The sequence below is a fragment of the Polyodon spathula genome, chromosome 4, assembly GCF_017654505.1.
Source record: "Polyodon spathula isolate WHYD16114869_AA chromosome 4, ASM1765450v1, whole genome shotgun sequence".
Classification (NCBI taxonomy): Eukaryota; Metazoa; Chordata; class Actinopteri; order Acipenseriformes; family Polyodontidae; genus Polyodon; species Polyodon spathula.
In genome coordinates, this window is record NC_054537.1 from 85,827,012 (window position 1) to 85,852,652 (window position 25,641).

The window sequence follows — 25,641 nt, forward strand, 5'->3', positions numbered from 1 at the left end:
AAAACTATTCTGTTATACTGTGATTTATATTAGAGGTAGCAAAATCATTTTTTAATTTTGCAATACGTTTTGAATAACTATTTATCTCATTACTTTAGAAAGTGCAGATTACATTCCTTTGTTTAATAATTTCAATATTTTAAATTATTTGTTACATGACATAGCCTTCAGCAGCTCAATTAATCTGTGTTAATATTATTTTAAATTTTGTGCAATAACAAGTATTCATGCAAACTTTCTTTACTTCACTCTAGATTCTTGTATTTGTAAATACAATTCTCCAACACAGAATTGAAGGACACTTTCTCTTTTAAAACCATGCTACATTAGTTTAAGGTGGAACAGTCTGCAGTTCACAAGAAGTTACATGGAGGTACAAGTGGTATATGAAAGGTATTGTCCTAGTTTGATGAAAGTTTGAACTAAATGCACACCATTGTGTATCATATGTAACCAAACCAAACAGGTATCTTAAATGGAATCTGCAGAATAATACATATGTTTTCTGGATTTGAGTATAAAATTTGTTCCCTGTCAAGTACGAAATGTAACCATTACCTAAAGACCTGAAACCTGAATAAGATGCATCAAAGTCACTCGACAAGCTGTGACACAGTCATGGCCCTCCCCAGAGAATGTACAAACAGTGCAGTCACAGAACTCAACACAATTTTCCCTTTCAAGAACTGACCTGACAGGAGAGCTGATTCAGATAAGTACTTGTTACTTTTTCTGCTATATATTTTCGCATTTATTGTGTTTTACACAATTTATATGTGATATTAAAAATAATCGTTGTATTAGTTTTACTGATTACATGTATTTGTGCACTGCGGCCTTGTGCCCTGTGTGAAGCCAGTGGCTTGAGTCGCTCATTCCCAGGGATAAAGCAGCATAAGTCTGCTGACTTTGTGCTTTTCCCCCCAGGCTGCAATAGCTCTGGCTGGAGTTATTTATTTCTCGTTTTGGCTTAGGCTAAAATTACTAGACGGTTTCTATATTTGATGTAATTGATACAATTTATTTTGTTGAGAAATATTTTCTTATTCTGCCTTCACAGAGACTAAGTGCCAGGACCAAGATACTTGCTTCTGTTGTGGTTGCTTGCAATCTCTCACACACTGTCTTGGTGCTGTTTTGCCAGTGGCTTGTACAGTAGGGCATCCCTAGGTCTTCCTCGTCTTTTTCCTCCCCGAGGATGAAGAGTCGCTGTTCCAAGCGATCAGCGAACTCAGGGCTGATAGAAAAACTCTGGCCAGCTGTTTCCCACCAAGGAACGGTGTTCACAGAATTACTGTGTGAACATTCGGCGCCACCTGTCCCCTTGGGGCCTCAGGGGGCTATGAGTGCAGATTGACAACAGGAGGACATGCTGTCCATCGCCACCTCTGATGATGGCTTTTTCATCCACCTCCTTACCACTGATGGAGAGGACGGCAGCTCCATATGCTTTGCCCAGCGCGGGCTCTGGTGTACAATGTTGAAAAGTTGACAAAAAGTTGAAGGTAGTCTGAACAACTTTTTTGTCTACTATGGGGCAAAGTCCCATGATCTAGCCCTGTTTAAGTAGAGCCTGTCCAAATGGATAGCAGACACGGTCAGGAGTGCCTATGATCTGGCCAACATGGCCCATCCAGAAACTTTATTGGCTTTATTCCTGGGTGCATCTGTCAAGGACATTTGCAATGCAGTGGTATGGGCTACTGGGCTACTGGTGGGTACATTTACAAGAGCGTCCAGACGCCTAGTGGACCGACAAAGCGGTGGGGGGAGAACCATGAGGGGCAGTGAGTCGTTTCCGCCATAGCAGAGACCGGCTCAGACTTTGCTAAACCGCTCCCAAATGCGCTCCGCTATTTGAACGTAGAGCCGCCATTCTAAAGGGTGAGGATCCTCCCTCGAGAGGAGGTCCGCCACCCGATTCATTATTCCGGGAAGGTGAACAGTCCGGTGAAATAGCAGGTTCTGTTTTGCCCATGTCAATAGCTGGAAGGCTATGCGATGTAACCCCAGGGACCGGTCCTCCCTGGCAGTTGACATATGCCACTACCGACATGTTGTCCGTACAGACCAGAACATATCTCCCTTGGAGCGCCAGGAGAAAATGCTGGAGAGCGAGATGAACCGTTCACAGGTCCATGCACATTTTATATGCATGGATGTCCAGCGACCCGACCAGGAGCCGTGGACTCCTCTGCCTGTCCAGACTAATCCCCAACCTAAGTTGGACGCATCTGTCATCACCACCTGATGGCTATGAATCGCCCCCATCATTACACCTTCGTGCAGGTGAGAGGTTTGCCTCCACCAGCAACTTTTGGCACAACACCAGACATACTGTCGATCCTTGTTGAAACAGGGATAGACAGTTCTGTATAGTGTCGTCTGACAGGTAGGCTCGCATTGCAATGGAGTCCAGCCAGAGTCCCAAGTAAACCGTACTTTGTGCCGGTACTAATTGGCTCTTGGCATCGTTCAGGGTGAGACCCAGCCTAGACAGAGGCGCCGTCACAATAGAGAGGCACGAAAAAGTGAGAATATGGGTTGCACTGAGGGCGTCCAGAAATGGAGGCGCTGGGGCTCTAAGGTCCCAAGGGCGCTAAAGCACAGAGGGCACCAATCTCCAAGAGCGTCTAACGCCGGGGAGTCGAGACACAGAGGGAACCGAAGCACCAAGGTCACAGAGTGTAGCAAGACTCTGAGGCACAAGGGGTCGAAGCACCAAGGAGTGCAAGGGCACCGAGTGTACCGAGGCTCTGAGGCTCCGAAAGGTGCCGAACCACTGAGGAGCGTCTAAATAATGGGGTACCAAAGCACTGCATTTACTGAGGCTTTGAGGCCCCAAGGGTGTTGAAGCACTGAGGGGAGCTGAGCACCAAAGGCATCTCACTCTGGAATGTCGGGCGCTGCAGCACTGAGGCCACCATGTGCACCAAGGCTCAGAGTTCTCGAGGGTGCCGAAGCACAGAGGGCGTTTAAACTTTAGAGCACAGAGGCACAGAAGTACCGAGGGAACTGTTTGCACCGAGGCTCTGAGGCCCCGCAGAAGCACCAGGGGCACCTAACACAAGAGTACTAAAGTGCAGAGTAGCAGGCAAGGTAGATCCAGGCCCCCGTTGTTTAATGTTATTATTTTATTTATTTTTTAACTGCAAGCACAGTAGAAGAAAAACACATGCACACGCACAACAGCCGAGCTGTGTGAGTAGAGCAGTCACCACGGGCCGAAACAACCGGCGGAGTCGACTCAAAAGCGGGACACAGCAGAGCTGAGTCCCGTTGGAGGATCACGCATCTCCCTTTTTTTTTTGTTAGCTGCAAGTAGCAGAATACAATGTAACTGCAGACTGGTGAAACGTGAGAAAGATAATGAAGCGCAGTTGCGCAACGATTATAGTTCAGAAGCTGAGTTACTGATTCTGGGAAAGTGGCAAGCCGACTTCCAGCACTATTTTTAAAAAATAAAGCAGGGGAACTCTAGTAAACTCAAGTGAGAGCTCTTTCATACAGACTCAATCACAGCAACTGGTTTGGGTTAGTACCTTACCTTATAGCAGTGAGAACCAAAACAGGAAGTGAGCTCCATGGAGTGACTATTGCTTCCCTCGGAAGGCAGAACTGAGGACTCCCCGGAGGGGCCTATCGACAGCCCTGATGTAAAATGCTCAGTGAAAGCCCAAAAGTGTTGGTGGTGGTTGTCTTCAAATTGAAAGGGAACTAAATTACGTATGTATTTCTGTGTAACGTCACACACACACAAGAAGGGTTTAAGCAGAATGGATTTTTCCTTTATTGATTCCAATAATCAAAAGTCACATTTGTACAGCTTAATCATCATCACAAGCTACAATAGTGAGGCCACTAGTTATTAGCAGAAATTAAGCAATCATTGATATGTTACTATTTTCTGGGAGGCATCAAACACAGCACTGACGTGTGTTCATGGAGGATCTTAAATGCACCTCCAAGTCCCTGCTGTTTTATATTCTATACTCTTAAGTGCAAAGCTGGTTGCAGGCTAATTTGTGGGTGTTAGCAATATTTTGCTTGCACCAGGTCAGGTCATGGTCATTTTACTGCCCCTTTTCTCAGGCAATACAATATTCTAGCAGCACAGACTGTCTACATAACAGCATGTTGCACAGCTTGCACCCTGAATCATTGTTTTGTAATTATAATCTGTTCATTAACTCTTTCCTTACACTAATGCATCCTGCCATGCATGTTTACATACAGTAGATTTTGGCATATAAGTCATAAAACAGTAGAACCTGAAAGTTACAAATACAAAACTTATGGACTAACCAGTCTGAGCTGGAAGTATGCAATCGCTCAACCATGCCTACAGTGCAAGCAAAATCCAGTTTAAAAAAGCACAACAATGACCTATTGAAATGTTAAGTAAATGTATTGCACTTTCAATTGAAAGAAAACCTAAAAATATTTGTTTTAACTTGACAACAGTATCATGTCAGCATATTATACCAGGCGAAGAAAAAACATCCAACAGTGCAAAAGGAAGTGAAAGACAGTAGAGCAGTAAAAACAAATGTATCATACATAGATGATGAGGCTTTGATAAAGCACTCCATAAGTGGCATGCTGGTCGTGGAAAATGCAAAATTACAACAAATGTATCCAATCAGATGTGAGGCAGATTTCAAAGCAAGTATAGGAAATTTTACTAGGAACATTTTAGTTTTATACAAAGCGAAGGACTCTACAACTGAGCAAGCTGCACAAATGCATTTTGTTTAAAATGTAAAAACAAGAACTACATTAACCCAGCTTTTCCTGGACATTTAAATCTCTGTTTATGATACTGTTACAATTTGAATAGTACGTTAAATTTAGCATTTCCCCCTTTTATAGTACAATTTTTAAAGCCTTTCAAGCCATAATACAAGTATTGCTATACTGTGCTGTATCCTTGTATTGAGTTAGACATTTCACACTTACGAATACCCTCCATTCCCAAAGGGTTCGTAACGCTACACTTCAATTGTATCTCTAGTATTTGTGAACTGCTGTTCCCATAATTGGGCTTTTGTTATGGCACCAGTATGAAAAGAGCATCCACGAAAGATTTGATGCTCATTTCACATAAGCGAAAGACACAGAAAAAAACAGAAATTACCAATTTCAATGTAAATATATAGTTGCTGATTCACAGTCAAGAGATTTTTGCAGGCATCTTATTTATTTAGAGTATTCACTTGCCTATATAAACTGTATGTATATAAATCAAATATTAAATGTTACATACGTATTAAACAACATACAAATGTAACGATTTATCTTGGAAGATTATTTTCATGTGCCACAGAACTGCAACCAGACAAATTTCAAACTACATGTACGGAAACAAATTCATTCAAGTAATCACATATTAGTTGAAAAAAAATTACTTTCTAATTTCACTATGTGTACCTGTACACCAAAAATCCTTTCATGTGTGGATAAATGAGTCATTTCATTTGGCAACCGCCTTTCACTGAGCTGGTCAGTGTACACGCCTCTTATATCTTATCATAGGGTTATTTGGAGTGTGAATCATGGTTGTGTAGTTTACTGTTGGAAAGTATCCATCCACAAGATCAAATTCATACAAACGCAGCATTGTGGACCAAATTGTCTTGATCTGTACATAGGCAAAGTTCTCACCAATACAACGATGGCGACCTAGAATAAAGAAACAGGAAGTGTAGTTATATTTACTTTATATTTAATATCTTTAAAATTAAAACTACTTCTTGTGCTTTCTAATGACATCTAACTTACCAGCCCCAAATGGTATGTATGCAAACTTCTCGCCTGCCGCTGGGTTCTCATGTAGGTAGCGATCAGGGTTGAACTCCAATCTCTGGAGCCAGGTGTCCTGCAGTCTGTGGTTAACAGTAGGAGACACACACACCTGGTGACCGGGAGGGATTGTGTAACCTACGACCTTCTGCAAGAAGAGAACCACACAGAAGTGATGAGAAAAAGACACAGGCTGTTTAAAATGACTCAATAACAAAAGTTCACAGATATTCCCCAAAGACCAACTAAACTTGGGAGGTAGAAACAGGATGGTACAGATTCTAGTGTTTTAGGGGTCCTGTCATAGTATGGCTACAGGTGACTGCAACAGCACCCCCTGTGACACAAAAGTGTTTAATCTAAAGGGTTATTCCACTATTAAAACATACTGCAGATTCACCACCTTAGATTTCTTTCAAACTGAAATGTTCTCAGTAAGGAATGTATTTCACAGGGTCAATAAATAACAAGTAAGCTGGATCCTTGCTAAGGATGCTAAAGTTTTTTTATAGTTCTGTTGTAAGGCAGCGCCATCACTGAAGAATACCAGTTTAACATCTTCAGAGAAGAAGGCAGCTTCAGATATGAACTACTGTATGTTGCTATTTCCTGTAACTACTAATGTTAGCCTAAATTATTGTTTGGTACCAGTTTTATCACAGCCAACCCAGGTTTGCTCTTTCACATAAAGGTATTGCTAAATCTGACCCAAACAGTTGCCTGTACTTGCATATGAATATATGTAAATAAAAAGGTACATAAAAAAGAAATGTAATATTACACCAATCTGTACTAATACTGTATCTTTAATGTGAATCTAAATAAACGGTTACAGATTAAATTATCATAACCACTGAGTCTGTAAATGAAAAAGCAGGGGGGGAAATGGGTTCCTATAAACTCACTTGAGGAGTCCTTGCCATTCTCATCATGGTCATGATGGGGGGGCGAAGTCTTAATGTTTCTTTTAAGCAGCGATCCAGTAAGGTTAGCTCCTTAATCTGTAGGAAAAAAAGCAGAAGGGATTTCATTTTAACAAGGCACTGGCACATTTTCTGTCTCAGATTAGTGATGAATAACATGGTCAGACACACCAAGAGGAAACTCTTAAGAAGAGCACACCTGGTCAAACTCGAGTGGTGACAGCTCTTCTCCACACACTGCTTTCTGTTCTGCGTAGCAGCTGTCCTGCAGAGGCTTGTCTTTGGCCAGGAAGAAGCCCAGCCAAGCACTAGTAGTGGAGGAGGTGTGCTGTCCAGCCAGCAGCAGCCCAATCAGCATTCCAGCAATCTCATCATCATTCAGGGGCCTCCCGTCCCTGAAGAGACACCAGAACAGTGTGCACAGATTAGCAGCCTGCTACCCTAACATGTATGGCTGACAACATGAATGCAGCTCTTGCATCTCATCTGGTTACTTGTATAATTTACTAAATACTGGATTAACTGATAGGCAGAGCATTGTGGAGAACCATACAAAGTCAATTTCCACATTATATTAGTGTTAAATGTAGAAACACAATAAGAAACTTAATTCACTCAAAGACAAACATTTCCACAAGTCTTTTTGTCTTTTGAAATCCGCATTTAATCTAAATATTCAGAGGATAAGATAACATTCAAACGTGGTTCTCTGTTCACAAACACACTATCACCTGATTATGCTGTCCAATCAAATTCTGATTATTGTGGCCATTGCTGGGCGTAGTAACTACTAGCTTGATCAAAAACTAAATTGAAATACTTACATGAAAATATAAAATTTTTAGTGGATGAGGAATAGGCAGAAAACGTAAATCAGTTTTGATTATACAAAGGAAAACTAATGTTTCAAAGTATACAAAAAAGCAAAAACAGCAGAAGTGGGTCTGATGAGACAGAGGATGCATAGCGCTGCAAATACTGCTGCATTGAGGTACATGGGGAAGGCTTCACCTATCTTGATCACTGGCCCACATTCTACAACGAGGACTATCTGTATAGACGGGACGGACTGCACTTAAACAAGGGAACCAGTCTACTTGGAGAAAAGATCCTCGAGCAGGTTCAGAAGCATTTAAACTAGAAAGGAAGGGGGGAGAAATCAACAAAAAAACAGAAGGGAGACCGCATCAAAACAAGAACAACAACTCAGGTAAGACAACCATTAAATGTACCAGAAGTATCAGAAACAAAATTCTAGAACTTGAAGCTACTGCACTAACAGGTAACTATGATGTGATAAGTGTTACAGAAACGTGGTTGTCTGAGAGCGATGGGGACGAATATAATATTTGTGGTTATACACTGTATAGGAAAGACAGGCAGGACAGAAGAGGAGGAGGGGTAGCGCTATACATAAGAAACAGTCTTGAAGCCCAGGTGTTAAACCTGGACAAAGAAAATAAAACCGAATCAATATGGGTCAGAATAACGGACAAAAATTCAAAGGGCATAATAATAGGAGCATGCTATAGACCGCCAGATTCAGACGGTGAGCACAATAATCTGTTATACAATGACATTAGAAATGCGTGTAGCAAAGGAGAAGCCATACTAATGGGGGATTTCAACTTCCCCCAAATAAAATGGGAAAACCCGGTGGGTAGTGCGAAGGATGAAATAGAAATAGTGGAAATGACAAATGACTGCTTCCTAACACAATTTGTCAAGGCACCGACTAGAGGGGATGCATGCCTTGATTTAGTCTTTTCAAATAAGGAAGATAGAATAACTAAAACAGAGGTCAGAGAACCACTGGCAAACTCAGACCACAACATGGTCTCATTTGAAGTGTTTTTTAAAACCCCAAAAGTAATGACTAAAGCTAAGGTTTACAATTTTAGAAAAGCAAACTATGAAGGTATGAAACAGAGACTAACAGAAGTAGATTAGAGTAAAATAGAGAAAACACCCACAGAAGAAGGATGGTTGTTCTTCAAAAATGTAGTACGAGAGGCGCAAAACAATTACATCCCTAAAGTAGACAAATCTAAATGTAAAACTAAATTGCCAAAATGGTTTAATAGATCAATTAAAAAAAATATTCAGCGAAAAAAGGCACTTTACAGAGCATTAAAAAAGGACCAAAAAGAAAGTACGCAGAAAGAGTACACAGAACTGCAAACGCAAGTCAAAAAGGAAGTTAGAAAGGCCAAGAGAGAAATAGAAATGAACATTGCTAAGGGAGCTAAAACCAATTCCAAAATGTTTTTCCAATATTACAACAGCAAGAGAACATTCAAAGAGGAGATTAAATGTTTAAGAGATACAAATGGCAAAATCGTAGATGAAGAAAAAAAAAATAGCAAATATATTAAATGATTACTTTTCACAAGTTTTTACAAAGGAAGATACTGACAACATGCCCCACATGTCATCCAGTTCCTATCCAGTTTTAAATAACTTTAGCATAACTGAGGCAGAAGTGTTAAAGGGACTAGGAGCTCTTAAAATAAACAAATCCCCTGGGCCGGATGAGATCCTCCCAGTAGTACTCAAAGAAATGAAAGAAGTAATTTACAAACCGCTAACCAAGATCATGCAGCAGTCTCTTGACACAGGGGTGGTACCGACAGACTGGAAAATTGCAAACGTAATACCGATCCACAAAAAGGGAAACAAAACTGAACCAGGTAACTACAGACCAGTAAGCCTGACTTCTATTATATGCAAACTTATGGAAACTATAATAAGATCCAAAATGGAAAATTACCTATATGGTAACAGGGTCCTGGGAGACAGTCAACATGGTTTTAGGAAAGGGAGATCGTGTCTAACTAACTTGCTTGATTTTTTTTGAGGATGCAACATCGATAATGGATAATTGCAAAGCATATGACATGGTTTATTTAGATTTCCAGAAAGCTTTTGACAAAGTCCTGCACAAAAGATTAATTCTCAAACTGAACGCAGTTGGGATTCAAGGAAACACATGTACATGGATTAGGGAGTGGTTAACATGTAGAAAACAGAAAGTACTTATTAGAGGAAAAACCTCAGAATGGAGTGTGGTAACCAGTGGTGTACCACAGGGATCAGTATTAGGTCCTCTGCTATTCCTAATCTACATTAATGATTTAGATTCTGGTATAGTAAGCAAACTTGTTAAATTTGCAGACGACACAAAAGTAGGAGGAGTGGCAAACACTGTTGCAGCAGCAAAGGTCATTCAAAATGATCTAGACAAGATTCAGAACTGGGCAGACACATGGCAAATGACATTTAATAGAGAAAAGTGTAAGGTACTGCACGCAGGAAATAAAAATGTACATTATAAATATCATATGGGAGATACTGAAATTGGAGAAGGAATCTATGAAAAAGACCTAGGAGTTTTTGTTGACTCAGAAATGTCTTCATCTAGACAATGTGGGTAGCTATAAAAAAGGCTAACAAGATGCTCGGATACATTGTGAAAAGTGTTGAATTTAAATCAAGGGAAGTAATGTTAAAACTGTACAATGCACTAGTAAGACCTCATCTTGAATATTGTGTGCAGTTCTGGTCACCTCGCTATAAAAAAGATATTGCTGCTCTAGAAAGAGTGCAAAGAAGAGCGACCAGAAGTATTCTGGGCTTAAAAGGCATGTCATATGCAGACAGGCTAAAATAATTGAATCTGTTCAGTCTTGAACAAAGAAGACTACGTGGCGACCTAATTCAAGCATTCAAAATTCTAAAAGGTATTGATAGTGTCGACCCAAGGGACTTTTTCAGCCTGAAAAAAGAAACAAGGATCAGGGGTCACAAATGGAGATTAGACAAAGGGGCATTCAGAACAGAAAATAGGAGGCACTTTTTTACACAAAGAATTGTGAGGGTCTGGAATCAACTTCCCAGTAATGTTGTTGAAGCTGACACCCTGGGATCCTTCAAGAAGCTGCTTGATGAGATTTTGGGATCAATAAGCTACTAACAACCAAACGAGCAAGACGGGCCGAATGGCCTCCTCTCGTTTGTAAACTTTCTTATGTTCTTATGTTCTTTCTTATGTTCGCACTGACAGAATAAAAGAACATATTGAAAATAAGCAACACATTAAACTAAAACAAGAAAGTAAACTGAGAGACAAGCAATCCATTTATGCAGCTTTTACAAACGCTTTAATACAAGAGAGAGTAGAATGACTGTGTAAATGAGTTATAGCTTTGTGCTTTGCTGGACATCCACTGTTTATTGCAGAGAGGTATGTATTGGTGACTTTGTGCGACAGTACTGTCTGTCCATCAGCTAACACACTGCCTAACGCCGACAGTCTTAATCGTAAAGATTTGACAGAAAATGGTGATGCTTTAGTGGTAAACCTATGGAACCCACTGATGGAAATGTCCAGTCTGATTTTTGACGCGTTTCCCGATGGCTTGCACCGTCCAGTTCTGTCCATTTTTTTTAATGATTTGACGCTGAATAAACCTGGCTTGTTTTGTGCTGTTGTCATGTTCATACCGTCTGTTGATACTACAGTATTTCCGTCAGCACAACGTTCGCAAAGTACCAGCTAACATGGGAAAATGTGGATTTGACTTGCAGATTCTGCTTCATCATGCAAGCCAGTGACATTATTAGTCAGAAACCAGAACTGCTACGCATCATATTCCACATGTAAAGTGTGTACACTGAGATTTTTTTCCTCTGATTTTAACAGATGTTTTAATTAAAAACAATTTTTTACAGCTTTTACCCCTATTTTAATACATGTAAAATAAACGAAAATGCAGAACACTAGATATACTGTATAAAAGCAACTGCCACAAAACCCAATAGGCATGGAGTAATTAAAAGAAGTTTCTCTGGAGCTTACTTGTAGGTAGCATCTATTAGAGTCTGCAGAATGTCATCCTCTTTCTCCTCGGTCTGTCTGCGCTTCTCAATAACCTTGTAAAATATGTTTTTGATTTCCAGGTGTGCTCTATCCCTCCGCCTTAAAAGAAAGGTAAAAATAAAAATATTTGTTTAAAAATTAGGATGCAGAATACTAGCCAAAATATTCTAAAATTCTAATTTCAGTTGTTTCATCAATAAAAAAAATAAAAAAAACAAGAAATTGGTAGATCAATTCTACTTTTTTTTTCCTGTTCTAAAAGTTTTGGCAGATGGATTAAAGATTAAATGAAGTTGACTAAATGCAAATGTCTTCTTTACCTGAAACTTGGCAGGGGAAGCCATCCTGGGAGAAGCCATGCAGCGTGAGAAAAGCCTCCATCCAAGTCTGCATACAGCTGAGCAACCTTCTCATCCAGCATGCCCCGGATCTCCTTACCGTGCAAACAGCGGCTAGCGGTCAGAATGATGAGCTCAGACAAGGCCTCGAATAGGTCTATATAACAAAGAAACAGCTCAGAATTCAAATCACACTGCTGAGACTCACTGCACAGACTGTGTAGAAACACCGCTGGCTTTGTGTAAAAACACCGCTGGCTTTGTGTAAAAACACAGCTGGCTTTGTCGTAATGTGTTTATGGCTGATATTTAGTAACATGCTTCTCAGCAAGAACCTGGCACCAAATCCCAGATCAGAAACCGTCCTTCTGTGCAGTCCACCGGGATGAAAAGAAGATTCTGCACCTCTCTCATCTAGATGAACACTGAGTACTGATAATCTGACAATAGTTATTAGGAATCAAGTTCTCCACAACAATAAGTGTGGTTTTCCTAGTCAACTTTTTTTTGGAATATTTTTAAACTGGTCTGTTCTGTTGAAAGTACTTACTTTTTTCCCCACTGTCCCCCCAGCGTTTCAAATAGTCCTTGGTTTCCTCTTCAATCATAGGAATGTGTTGTTTAAACTGGGAAATGTTCAATCCCGTCTTTAACATTTTTTTCTGCTCCAAAAAGATCTAAAAGGTAAGTGAAAAATGAACATTCAAATCTGTAACATTTATTATAAAAAATATTTTTGCACCTACTCCCGCTAACAAAGCACTGTACATCACACCTGTATGCTACCCCTGCTTCCACAGGCTTGAGCTCACAGCTGATTCTTGGTGGGCTTGGTGTCTGTCCATGGTGCTGATGTGTTTGGGTCTCTGAGAATAGGGTTCCCCAAACAGGCAGAACTGCAACATCACCGCGGGTGCTAGCTATCTCTATACACCACGTTATTGACTTTTTAATATGTAATTTCCACTCATGAGCAGGGAATTATATTTCACACGGAAAACATTGTTTTTATTTATGTCATAATTCTGTGGGTTAATATCAAATAGAAATACACTGCTTGACTAACAAGGCAGAACAGGGATGCTTAGTCAAAACTGAAAGCCTGTCATGTTGTACTGACTCTCTATTTGATATTAACCCATATAATGAATGGATTAGCTATGTAAACATGCATTATATGTGACACTAATATTCTATATTCTGCATGTCTCTGCCTGTATAAATATCCACAAATGATTACATGCTACCTGTATCCACTTACTGGGTTAGGCACATCATAAGCAACTCCTTTGCCAAAAACAGGTGTTGTAAGCCGGGAATACACATCTTCTGCATTTAATTCTTCATTTTTGCTGTTGAAAATCAATGTTGCTGCATCACTGCCTAATAGGTATGTAAAAGTCTTGCCCACCATTGTAAAACTGAAAACAGGCCCATACTGTAATAAAACAAATATACAGATAACCTTTTAGTAGACGTTATTACATCAATCAAATGTAATTATGAACAACAGCCTCATCACTGACGGCCTATTTTATGATCTGTAAATGTACTGCACGTTAAAGTCTTACCTTTTCATATGCATTTTCAAGAAATTCAATCGGACTCTTCCCAAATGCTATAGCATGACCGAGAAAAGGGATACTTGATGGGATATATGGTGGGTATTTCTGTATAAGAGGGGAAAAAAGTACATTAAAGGTTATTTTGGGATTCTTTTGGCATCAAAATCGCATGAGACCTGAGGTTATGACAACTGCATACATCTGAGGCAGGGCTCCAGACAAACTTTTTGCCTTGTAGCCAATGTCTCCTAGGCCACAAAAAATTGGTTGCCAAATTCAATTGCTGGGTGCCACTTCAGAAGCAATTTGGTCAGCTGCTTAAAATACAAGAACTTGCTAAGATGCTTAGCATTAATGAAGTCCTGATAGTTGACAGCTCTTATGATTACATGTTAACAGGATTGGTATCTACTTTTGTGATTTTTGTTACACTTTTTTCAGTAAACTATGGTAGAAGAAAAGATAATTCTTGGAGTTTCGAATTACCCCGAACTGTTCAACAAAGGACACAAAAATGATAAAGACACACCGTTGAGGGAGAACTGGGGTCTGCTATCTGGAAATACTGGTAAAACCTGGCTCCATTAAGTTTCAGGACATGGAATTCCCCCAGACTTTCTTTTTTGTAGGATTTGGTGTAACCACAATCTTCTCTGGCATCTACGGTTCAAAGAAGTAGCAACAAAAGTTCTTCCTCTTCCATGGAGAACACAACCAGAGGAGAGTCCCCTATCACATCGCATGCACTGCTAAAGTAGAATTTTATCGCAAGACAAATCACATCACGCCCGGTGGGAACAGACCCTAGTCTCCCTCAACCTAACCTACCAATTTACCTATTAGTCAACCGAATTTTTGGGAGGTAAATCTATATAATAAATTCAATATTCTGTGTTTGGAGAGAGTTTATATTGCTACAGCAAGGCGATCAGTAAGGAATACAAATTTGTTGTTTCTTTACTCATTAGTGCAGTATCGGTACAGTTAAAAAAAATACATATTAGAAATCTATAGTATGTGTATGTAGGCCTTTTGAGAAGTATATTCCCTCTGTAGCGTTGGAATTTATGTGTTTACTGGCTTCACAGCCATACCGTTTGTGGACAATAAAGCAAATAAGAATAATTGTTGTTTTCGTTTTTATTCCAAGACCAAGTTTGTGTACAGTAGTTCAATGTAATACTACAGTTACAATGTAAGGCTGAAGTTAATGCATACCCCCATATGTTTGTATTAAAGTATTAATGTAAAGTACTCATGACTAAGGTATTGTTGTATTTTACTCCTATCTTACAGTGTCTAAACTGGAGAGTAAATTACTCAACGACCCAAAACCTTATCTGGACCGCTGAGGCCCACTTCATTGCAGTCATCAGATACATAGATTAACCATTGAGCAGAATGAGGAAACAGTTCAGCACAAACATTAAGTTACTGTTTTAATACCCCATTAGCATCTCAGCCCGTTGTATTTAAAGCAGATGAATATGGCACCAACCAAAGTGGCACACAACATTTTTATTGTTTTTTTACCTAGAAGTAGTGACCGGATCTCCCGATAAAATAGGGATCGTCCCGATATTCGGGGCTTTGTCCCGCGTCCTGATTGAGGTACTGTCGGGACGACATTTGTCCCGATTTTTAGAGTAAACGTTGAAAACCCAGGCGTCGCGAAATTTCGTACATGTGGCTGCTGTACTGTCCCGTGGTGCAACAGCATATTCTAGTGGTTTAGGGCGTGTAATCACATGATGCGGTATGCGTCATGTTTCACTTGGGTCTGGTTTTACTGGTGAAGTATCATGGGGCTATGTTGACGAGTCTGTCACTAAAAAGCAAAAAAGCCAGTGCAAGTACCGAACGCAGTGGAAAAAAAAAAAATCATATGACTGTTACAAAGGCATTTTGTAAATTGTGTAAACACGGTGGCGAGTTGGCTGTGAAGCATCACGCACGTGGGACACAACATTATTATTATTATTATTATTATTATTATTATTATTATTGTTATTATTATTACTGTGAATTGACGCTTGAGCGAGTAATCGAAGCTCAAAAGTAAAAATTAATGTCAGCATGCGCTGTAAGCAGTTCTACAGTTATTTCACAGGCAAAAAGGATGTGTTATGCGCAAGGCCAAGTCATCCAGTTAGGATTAGGGTTATATTTAGGATTTCACAGACATTTCGCGGACTTGTTTAAACAGTAAATACACCTAGATAACATTTCATAGCACTATAAAAGCCTAAAATAGTGGTACTTGCTTCCTTACTAAAACAGTGCTGTTAATTGTTAAAAGGCAAGCATGCAACATCTCCCAACAGTGGAGTGGAGTTGACCATACTACATTGAGACTGCACATCTGCATCCACTGAATTGGTTGGAAGTATAAGGCAAAGCTTTACCAACATACAGATGTGGAAATCAATTAGAAACAGTCCCAAAACTCGACTACCCAAAAGTATCTGGCATTCTTTAATTAAGTCCATATATACAATACGCTAAATAGCGATCGATCGTATTTCTTTGGGAAATGTCTCGACACGATCCTCAGCCGTAATATACTTTGCTTGTTTTATTTTGTTGTCAATTTTTGGTATTTTATGTCTAATCCTGAAAACTAGATTTTAGCAACCCTAAATCAAAACAATGCAGCACTGCTATGCACAGTACAGCATGTCACAGAAAACCCAGTGCAGATTTAGACTGATTAAAACATCGTTGTCATCTGAACAGTAAACAAGAACGTTAACAGCTTTGGAGTATTTTTTAAATTATATTTCTCTACGTTTTTGTTTTTGCCTAAGTGCAATTCACACAGGAAGGTGAAGGAATAAAATACTGAGTTGCGCCGCTTGCGTTGTGCAGTAGTGGAAGAGTTTTCTTTCCTCCCTCAACTGAAAATGTACCGATTTTTCACTCTTGCTATCTGGTCACCCTACCTAGGGGCCAGGCTCTTAACACAAAATGTTTTGTATAGATCCCAGTATATTATTCATATTGATAGACAATGGTTTTAAACTGACACACACACACACACACACACACACACACACACACACACACAAACAGTAGGAATCGCGTAGGTTTACTATCAACAGAAAACATTTCTATACATACCAGTTCTTTGTCATGTGGTTGGAACTGTTTGTAAACCGCTTTTGAAAGATATCCCATGCTCAGAATAAAAGCGGTGGTCACAAGGGCCATAGATGTCAAGTTGTCACCGACTTTTTCCACTGCATTATCTATGAGAGAACTGCCAGTCTCGAACAGCGTCAGTAACATCTTTGCTATAATTCACAGGCTGGCTACTCAGCACCTACAAGAAAGACAACAAAAATCAATTGCTTGCAAATATTAACAGAAAAAAAAAAACCCCAACTGAATTATAAGTAAGGAGTACAATACATCACGTTACCTCTGTAAAACGACAATGTGGACGTGTCGCGCTACTCCTGTATCGCTATAACTTACGGTCAGATGAGCCGGTGACAACAGACTCGTTGATTGGGCGGTGTGGTGGTTCTGTGTCTGTGATTGGTTAACAGTACCTGAACTGATGTCTGACTATATGATGTCAGAGTGTGCTCTCCAGAGATGCTGTTGGTTAAGAAAGCAGCGCAGTGTAACATTTGGGCCAAACAATGTTGAACGTGACACGGTGGGCAGAAATGACAAATATAAAGTGGCTTTTAATTTAATCATTTATTGAACGTGCTATTTGTTTTTTTTAATTGGCTGGCTCTTATTTAATTTTCAGTGATCTGATTGTCTAAAATTAGTACGTTTAATAATTAGAATTACAAGACCTACTAAATTCAAATTAGAACGTGTACTTAATATCTGAAACGTGTAGAAAAATAATCAGTTTTTGACCCGGATGCCTTATTTTTCCAGCTAACTATTTAAATATCTCTAGTAATGTAACGTAATGCAGGTGTGTTGCTGCTGCTAAGTTACTGTTAAAGGCAATATAACACTACTGCTGGTTATCAAATCACGTTTAATCCACAGTTTTCATAAAACTGTTTTTTCAAGAGAAAGTTACAGTTATGAGGAAGGGTTTAAGCAGCTCGTGATAAATCTGTTTTCGCAATTGTACCACAGTTTATACTATTTTACCATCGTGTGTGTGTGTGTGTGTCAACTTGAGCAGGTTGACATTTTTCTAAGAAACATTGTGAAAGAAATATAATCTTGCATGTAAACAGTAGCCTACAATTGGAGGCTATGGCCAACAATACAGAATTTCTAAACATGGTATATAAATGTTGCCTTTCAAATTGTCACATTTGTAAGAACACAGTAAGCTTGCATTTATTTATTTAAATTTATTTATTGTGTAGGAACACAAATCAGAATTATTGCTAAAGTACTAAATTCAAGAACAGAACTGTCCAAGATAAGTAATTAAGTACAGTAATGAATAAAATATTCAGGACTGATCACAGCCAATGTACCAGTATGCAATATATTAATCGGTATGCTATATATTAAAACATATTCAATTACAGTAATTGCAGTAAGTTCATATTTGGATGCATAAGTTACACTACAGTTCAAATAGAGATGTGTGATTTTTATCTATGATATCAAGAATGAAATGTACAATTCTATAAAATAAAATAAAAAATCATTAAACAGTAGATTGGAATATGGAGAGTAGCCAAACCATAATGTTTAAGTCTTAAGTCTTATATAGTATATATATATAATATATATATATATAATATCATATATATATATATATTATATATATATATATATATATATATATATATATATATATATATATAGATATATATCTCTATATATATATATATCAGTATATATATAGTCAGTTATAGTTTCACTTTGTAAAAACCCAAATCATCCTTTTAAATAAGGGCTCAACTTGCTTTTAAATCACAGCACTCATTTTGATTTGTGAGCAGACATTTATTACGAGATTCAATTACAATCATATCATTTCTTATTTCTTGTGAAATATATTAGTTACATACTAACTATGATCAGAAAGAACAAATCAAAAGTGTCAGAGTTTGATTGCTTTTGCATAAATGATTATGGCCTTGACCCTTGTTGTAAGGTAGTGTAAATCAGCCATGATCAGTATTCTCAGTAAATGGTCTGCCACTTCAGCAGCTCCTATGCCTTCCTGGCTTCTTTGTCTCCAATGGGTCAGAACATGCAATGTCTTCTCCCTCAGCAACAAGGTCCTGGATAAGCACAATTGAAACATAAACCTATGTGTTTCATTTTTTTTTTTTTTTTTTTTTTTTTTGACGAAAATAAAAAGCACCGGTTTTCATGGTGGCTACTATAGATTAAATGTGTATTTCACGTTATGAAACACTTTTCATATCAGGATTGTGCCATACGTATATCCGTGTCCCTGGTAGAGAAAAAGTCAATCAAATATTATAGACCAGTTTCTAGTTGGGAATACAAAATTAATTTATTTCAAATATTTTATCATACTGTTATTTCAAATAAATGAACGTCTATCAGAACACACCTGATTGTAAATGATTTTAACAATTTAGCATCTGCAGTTACAAACACTTTCTTTAAAGTGGCTAAAACAAATGATAGAGGCACTCAAAGCAGCCATCTGTGTTAATGCACTTCACAAATGTTTAAAGAACACTGACCGTAATTTTACTTGAGATTCAATTTCACTCTCTGGCACTCTCAGTTTCATACAGAAGTATTTAAAATCCTCATCTGCGATGTTATTTGCAACAAATATGAAGATTTTCTGTAATATTTTTTCTAAGATGAAAAATAAAATCACATGTTAAAATGCATGGAAAAAGGCAAACTTCATATTTTTACTTACAAAGCATAGTGTCATTGTTCTTGACACAAGTCTTCCAAAAGTTTAGACACATTCAGGAGTTACAATATATGGATGTTATGAGCATCAACAATTTACTCAAAGCCTCCACTAGTGTTTTATAACAACTTTGACTGTTATTAGTACAGTTTGGGTGAGAAGAAACCAAGCTTGTCATTTAGCAATCTTTAATTCACATTGATCAGAGTCTTCAAAAACTTGTGATCACAACAACTCAAAGTAAGCTATATATGAACAGCTAATATGAAGTGTTGTAGTAGCTAATCCATCACATTTACCAATCAGATCTAATTGATGACTCATTGTCAGGTGTTCCTCTTTACACATCCATGAAGCTAAAAGCCCACTTTTCATACTGCAGAATACAGACATCAGGATTAACTATTTGCTTAAAGCAAAACTGATAAAAATTTCAGAAGAAGATCACCATAGAATTGTGTTTCTGCATAAAGAAGGAAAAACATTGCGTGAAATAGCTTGCATCACTTGATTTTCAAGGTGTGGTATCCGAAGCATAATCAACAAGTACAGAGAAACATCATCTGTAATTAACAAACCCGGGACTGGAAGACCCAAAAAGCTGTCTAACAAGGATGAGCAATTCATGAAGAGAATATCCTTAAGGAATAGAAAGAAGACAAGCGTTGTATGTGAAAAAGTAAGTGAACCCCTGGTTTTATCGCTCAATTACGAGAATAATTAGAATCAGGTGTTTAAATAATTAGGTAGATCTTTAGAGGTGAGTTTGGGAGGCCAGACCCTATATAAAGATCAGAAACTATGTGAGTTTGGTCTTCAACATACAGGTGTGTGGAAACACGTCATGCCACGATCAAAAGAAATCTCTGAGGACCTCAGAAAAACAATTATTGATGCTCAACAGTATAGAAAGGGTTACATACTATTATGTCTGATTCCTGTATTTCCTATTGATGGACACATACCATCCCTTACGACAGCACTTCTCAGGTACTGTACAATGGGATATAGCTGCTTTCCATCACAGACCCCCCCAGGCGGCCTGGTAAGTGGGTTCCCATCAAGTTCTAGCTCTCTTAATGACTGCATCTGTCCCAGATCACTGGGTAATGACTGCAGCTGATTCCCTGTAAAGAGGTAACGTTATGATTAATTCATAATTTTACTTGATTGTTTTTGAACACATTAAAAAACATTAACAACCTAAACTTGGTTAGACAAAAAATCCAGTCGACTATACCTCCATAAAGAATATAGAACTGAAGAACTGATTAAGTGATTGTATTAGAATTTTCATAACATTGCTTCAATCTCCGTAAAAGTTTAAAATGTAAATAATTTCAAATTTACTGTAAATCCAGCTTCAAAAGAAAAATAAATCGTACAAATGTAATACTGTGTAGAGATTTAAGAGATTTTGTTTTTTGCTTACAGTTTTAATATACCCACAATGTAAAATATGTATATTCATTTTCTTTTGTTATGTATTTCAGACTGCAAAATAGTGACAGAAACACACCTTTTAAACTGCACTGTTGTAAACTTTTAATAGAAACAACAGATCTTGGCAGCTGGCTGAGGCGATTGTTATTGACTGTCAGCTTGACCAGATTCTGGAGCTCTCCAAAACTGTGTGGCATAGCACTTAAGGCATTGTCAGAAACATCAAGTTCCCTGAGGTTAGGGAGTTCTGACAGTTCTTCTGGAAGTGATGTAATCTGCAAAACATAAAAAAAAAGTTTTTAAATGTGACAATTACTCATTGCAAACATGAATTAATTAATCATTAAGATATACATTTTACTCATTGCAAACATGAATTAATCATTAAGATATACATTTTACTCATTGCAAACATGAATTAATTAATCATTAAGATATACATTTTACTCATTGCAAACATTAATTAATTAATTATTAAGATATACATTTTAGTATATCTTTGTATGGGGGGGTGGTATACAGTTTAAATTTTTTGGACACAAGAAATGCTATTGTTGTTAATATAAGGTGCACCAATTCTTAGTGAAACATATACTTATTATTATGAACATTTTTATCTTACCTTGAAACTGTTGTTTTGGCAGATGTAAAGTTTTTGTAAAGATTTGAGCTGGCACGTTTGAACTGGGAAGGCTCTGAAATGGTTGTTTGAAAGGTTGAGTTCTATAAGGTTCTCTATACCGTTTATTTCCACAGGAATACTCTGTATTTGATTTACAGAAAGGTCAAGCACCTGCAGGCTCTTAAGGCTGCACAACTCAAGTGGGAAAACATCAAACCTGTTTCTCTGTAACAAGAGCACTTGGATAGACACCATGGCATGAATATCAGCCGGAACACTATCTATTGAATTTCTGCTCAGATCTAAGTAACAGAGGCAGTGCAGCTTGCAAACATGGACGGGGAAGGAAGAAAGCTTATTTCCGCTGAACTCAATGTGCTGCAAGTTTTCAATGCCAGCTATATCCGCACATATCTCAGAGATTACATTGTTGTTCAAATTCAGATGTTTTAGAGAAAGGATCAAGCACAGGACTTCAGGAAAGTCATAAAGATGATTACTGCTCAAGTCCACCCTGGTTATGAGAATGCAGGTACTTATTTCAATAGGAATGTGCATGAGTACATTCCCTGCAGAATCTAACACAGAGAGGTCCTTCAGATGGGAGAGCCCCTCAGGTAAAGACTGCAGTTGATTTTTGCTGACTAATAGTTCTTGGAGACTGGCCAATGTGCCTATGTTCCTGGGAAGTTGAGTTACCAGGTTTCCACTGAAAGCAAGATGCTGCAAATTAGTACACTCACAGATCTTTTCCGGAATGATCCTAATGTTATTATCATTGAGTCGCAGAACCCGAAGCTCCTGTAATTTTCCCACTTCATTTGAAATCGCTGTCAAGCGGTTCCCGCACAAGTGGAGCTCTTCCAAGTTAGACAAGCGGAAGAGCTGCACAGGTAAAAAGGTAAGCTTGTTGTTATTCAGCGAAAGCTCTCTTAAACTTGCCAACTCTGAAATTTCTTTTGGCAAGCTCTGAATTTGATTTCCTGAAAGGCCGAGCTTGATGAGCTTTGGGAGGTGGCAGATAACCTGCGGAAGTGATGTGAAGTTGTTGGAGTTCATATTTATTACATGAAGGTTTTGCAGGTTTAACATAGACTGCGGCAAAGAGGTCAATCTATTTGAACTCAGACCGAGAACCTCTAATGACAGTAGACCTCCAAATAACACAGGCAGTCGTTCAAGACTGTTCTGACTAGCAAACAGTTGTTTTATGCTCTTAAGGAGGCACATTTCGTCAGGAAGCCTGGAAATGTGGTTATTGCTGATGTCTAGAGCTCTGAGGTTGTGTAAGAACTGGATATTGGTTGGAATTGAGGTGAGTTTGTTATCCTGTACTGACAACATTTCCAGATCAGTAAGATTTCCTAGTTCTTCAGGCAATGTTTTAATGTCATTCTTTACTAAAGAGAGGCCCTTCACATTTTGCATCAGCAAGATTTCATTGGGGATCCATCTGAGCCCACTGTCATCAAAATTCAGTGTGGCACTGTTGAATACTTCAGGTAGCATTTTGCTGTCAAACATCAGTTGCCCCTGACATAAAAAATAAAATTTATGTTAGCAGACAGACTTGAATGTGTTCAGTTCAGGTGTAAATATAATATGCATTTCTATACGTGACTCGTGCAAAATCTGTAGATATTATTGACACTTTTCTGCAACTCAAATTATCTTAACGTTCTCTTAGACGTTAAATAGTGTTTATTTATACAACTACTCATTCTGTGGGAAGAGTTGAGCATGTGGGATACTGTGTACTCTGCAGCCTGTTTTATATTCCCTTACGGCCCGATCTAGGAAGATTGCTTTGTATTGTATCTGGCACTGTAAATAGGGAGTAAAAATCAAAACCATAAATTCTCTGCTGTGATATTTCACAACTCCAGGTAAAAGGATGGTGTAAAGGCCCAGTAGAGCTGCTAATGTTGATGGAACTGTTTACATTCTTTTGAAAGAAAGCAGTAAGTAGCTATAACAATATGTTGTACTTCACATATTTGGTCCAGCGAGCCTTATTTATTATATACAAAAAGTACAATAATTAAAAAAAATTAATTAAAATCTGTGTTGTGTTTTTAATGAGTGCCAGCTCCATGTTCCTATTTGGAGTGTATTGTGTTTTTAGTTGGCTTTTTTAAGAAAATTTTACAAGGAACCCACTATTAACACGTTCCCCATAATGCAAATATGCTATTACATTTAAAAAAAAAAAACATGGCATCATTTTAGCCCTTTTGTAATCATTTTCACAGATAAACCAAGGCGATAGTTGTATAAACTCGATTGATGTACTACTAAGTGCCTCTTAAAATAGTTTAGTAATTTCTGTACACAAACGTTGCATTACAGATACGGTTCACTCAAACGCAATAGGCTTCTATACTGCGGTGGAAATCTCTTACTTTATTTAATTGTACTATATTAATCTACACCTACATCTGAAATATTAGAAGAAAGCAGCTGATCCCAGAAGTGTACAATCAAGTGCCACAGCGCTGGAAGCCACTGGTAGCTAGTTATTGCTAAATTAAATAGACAAAATGTAAGTTAAGGTAAAGCAGGCAATATTTTTGAAAATGTATTTCAAGCGTATTTTACTCACGTTATAAACACTTACTGTACTGCGTATTATCCCAACAATCGTTTTGTGTTTCTTAACTCGTCACCATGGTTGCAGGTAAACAGGAAAAACGTCTCTAGGAAACGTTACACGCAAGTAGTTCAGACAAATGTTTGAAAATTAAATACACTAAATACTGTTCAGTGTAGTTCTAAACTTGCTGTAAGTAAACCTCGAACGTACGCGTTGTTAATAATGCAAGTCTGTATAGACCTTGAACGACTGTGTTGACAATATAGCAGTATGCAAATGACGTTCCTATTGCAGTCAGTGATTTAGTACACTTCAAAAAGACTCATTTCGGGACGAGAATATCACCGGGAACTGAACAAAACCAGTCCCAAGTACTAACCAGAAGAACCAGGTAATTCGTTTAGCAGTACTGAACAAGTGGAAAATATAAACCAGGACGGTTTTTTTCTATGCGATGTAGTGCAGATATATTTAAGCAAATCATCTCCCCTTCCCACCTCTTTTATATAGTTTCAATTATCTCATCGTTTTTTCCCTGTTTATTTTTAAAACTGAATCCTGTTAAGATCGATTTATTGCCCAAAACGCTATATATTAAAAACAAAATATCTTAATTGTAAGCAACTTCAAATCGGAACATTCCAAGAAAAAAAAAAAAATATATATATATATATATAGTACTGTGCAAAAGTTTTAGGCAGGTGTGAAAAAATGCTGTAAAGTAAGAATGCTTTCAAAAATAGACATGTTAATAGTTTATATTGATCAATTAACAAAAAATGCAAAGTGAGTGAACAGAAGAAAAATCTACAGACAGACAGACTCGATGATGTTGAGATCAGATCTCTGTGGGTGCCATACCATCACTTCCAGGACTCCTTGTTCTTCTTTACACTGAAGATAGTTCTAAATGACTTTGGCTGTATGTTTGGGGTCGTTGTCATGGTGCAGAATAAATTTGGGGCCAATCGGATGCCTCCCTGATGGTATTGCATGATGGATAAGTATCTGCCTGTATTTCTCAGCATTGAGGAGACCATTAATTCTGACCAAATCCCCAACTCCATTTGCAGAAATGCAGCCCCAGACTTGCAAGGAACCTGGGGCCACCATGCTTCACATTTGCCTGCAGACATTCATTTGTGTACGCTGTCCAACCCTTCTGCGAACAAACTGCCTTCTGCTACAGCCAAATATTTCAAATTTGGACTCATCAGTCCAGAGCACCTACTGCCATTTTTCTGCACCCCAGTTCCTGTGTTTTCGTGCATAGTTGAGTCGCTTGGCCTTGTTTCCATGTCGGAGGTATGGTTTTTTGGCCGCAAGTCTTCCATGAAGGCCACTTCTGACCAGACTTCTCCAGACAGTAGATGGGTGTACCAGGGTCCCACCGTTTTCTACCAATTCTGAGCTGATGGCATTGCTGGACATCTTCCGATTGCGAAGGGAAGTAAGCATGATATGTTTTTCATCTGCTGCAGTAAGTTTCCTTGGCCGACCACTGCGTCTACGGACCTCAGTGTTGCCCGTTTCTTTGTGCTTCTTCAAAAGAGCTTGGACAGCACATCTGGAAACCCCTGTCTTCCTTGAAATTTCTGACTGGGAGAGACCTTGCTGATGCAGTATAACTACCT

At 38.4% G+C, this 25,641-nt stretch overlaps 2 protein-coding genes across 4 annotated transcripts; both read right to left on the reverse strand.

The window, feature by feature from the left end:
* Window positions 1-3,766: 3,766 nt before the first annotated feature.
* LOC121315018 (lanosterol 14-alpha demethylase) lies at window positions 3,767-17,016 on the reverse strand. The gene is made up of 11 exons (XM_041248867.1): window positions 16,929-17,016; window positions 16,628-16,829; window positions 13,514-13,612; window positions 13,204-13,380; window positions 12,493-12,619; window positions 11,925-12,099; window positions 11,584-11,703; window positions 6,925-7,120; window positions 6,708-6,803; window positions 5,782-5,950; window positions 3,767-5,682 (listed from the first exon to the last, which is right to left on the reverse strand). Exons 2-11 carry the CDS (start codon window positions 16,793-16,795, stop codon window positions 5,504-5,506), a joined length of 1,506 nt encoding a protein of 501 aa, XP_041104801.1. The 5' UTR covers window positions 16,796-16,829; window positions 16,929-17,016; the 3' UTR covers window positions 3,767-5,503.
* A 1,363-nt stretch (window positions 17,017-18,379) lies between these two features.
* Window positions 18,380-24,119, reverse strand: LOC121313881 (leucine-rich repeat and death domain-containing protein 1-like). 3 transcript variants are annotated; one of them, XM_041246662.1, is made up of 6 exons: window positions 24,017-24,119; window positions 21,415-22,947; window positions 20,869-21,067; window positions 20,273-20,476; window positions 19,165-19,285; window positions 18,380-18,729 (listed from the first exon to the last, which is right to left on the reverse strand). In XM_041246662.1, exons 2-6 carry the CDS (start codon window positions 22,936-22,938, stop codon window positions 18,546-18,548), a joined length of 2,232 nt encoding a protein of 743 aa, XP_041102596.1. In that variant the 5' UTR covers window positions 22,939-22,947; window positions 24,017-24,119; the 3' UTR covers window positions 18,380-18,545. The 3 variants fall into 3 exon arrangements, with proteins under 3 accessions (XP_041102596.1, XP_041102598.1, XP_041102597.1); XM_041246664.1 differs by having other exon boundaries at window positions 20,315-20,476; window positions 24,017-24,118; XM_041246663.1 differs by having other exon boundaries at window positions 24,032-24,083.
* Between the last annotated feature and the right edge of the window lie 1,522 nt (window positions 24,120-25,641).

Coding starts and splice junctions, on each gene's coding strand:
- LOC121315018 (XM_041248867.1), bottom strand. CDS start 16,795: ATGTTACTGACGCTGTTCGAGACTGGCAGTTCTCTCATAGATAATGCA. Junction 13,381..13,513: donor TTGAAAATGCATATGAAAAG/GTAAGACTTTAA, acceptor GTTTTATTACAG/TATGGGCCTGTTTTCAGTTT. Junction 12,100..12,492: donor GGGGGACAGTGGGGAAAAAA/GTAAGTACTTTC, acceptor TTTGTTATATAG/ACCTATTCGAGGCCTTGTCT.
- LOC121313881 (XM_041246662.1), bottom strand. CDS start 22,938: ATGTTTGACAGCAAAATGCTACCTGAAGTATTCAACAGTGCCACACTG. Junction 20,477..20,868: donor ACAACAGTGCAGTTTAAAAG/GTGTGTTTCTGT, acceptor ACCTCTTTACAG/GGAATCAGCTGCAGTCATTA. Junction 18,730..19,164: donor GAATCTCAAGTAAAATTACG/GTCAGTGTTCTT, acceptor GTGCTTATCCAG/GACCTTGTTGCTGAGGGAGA.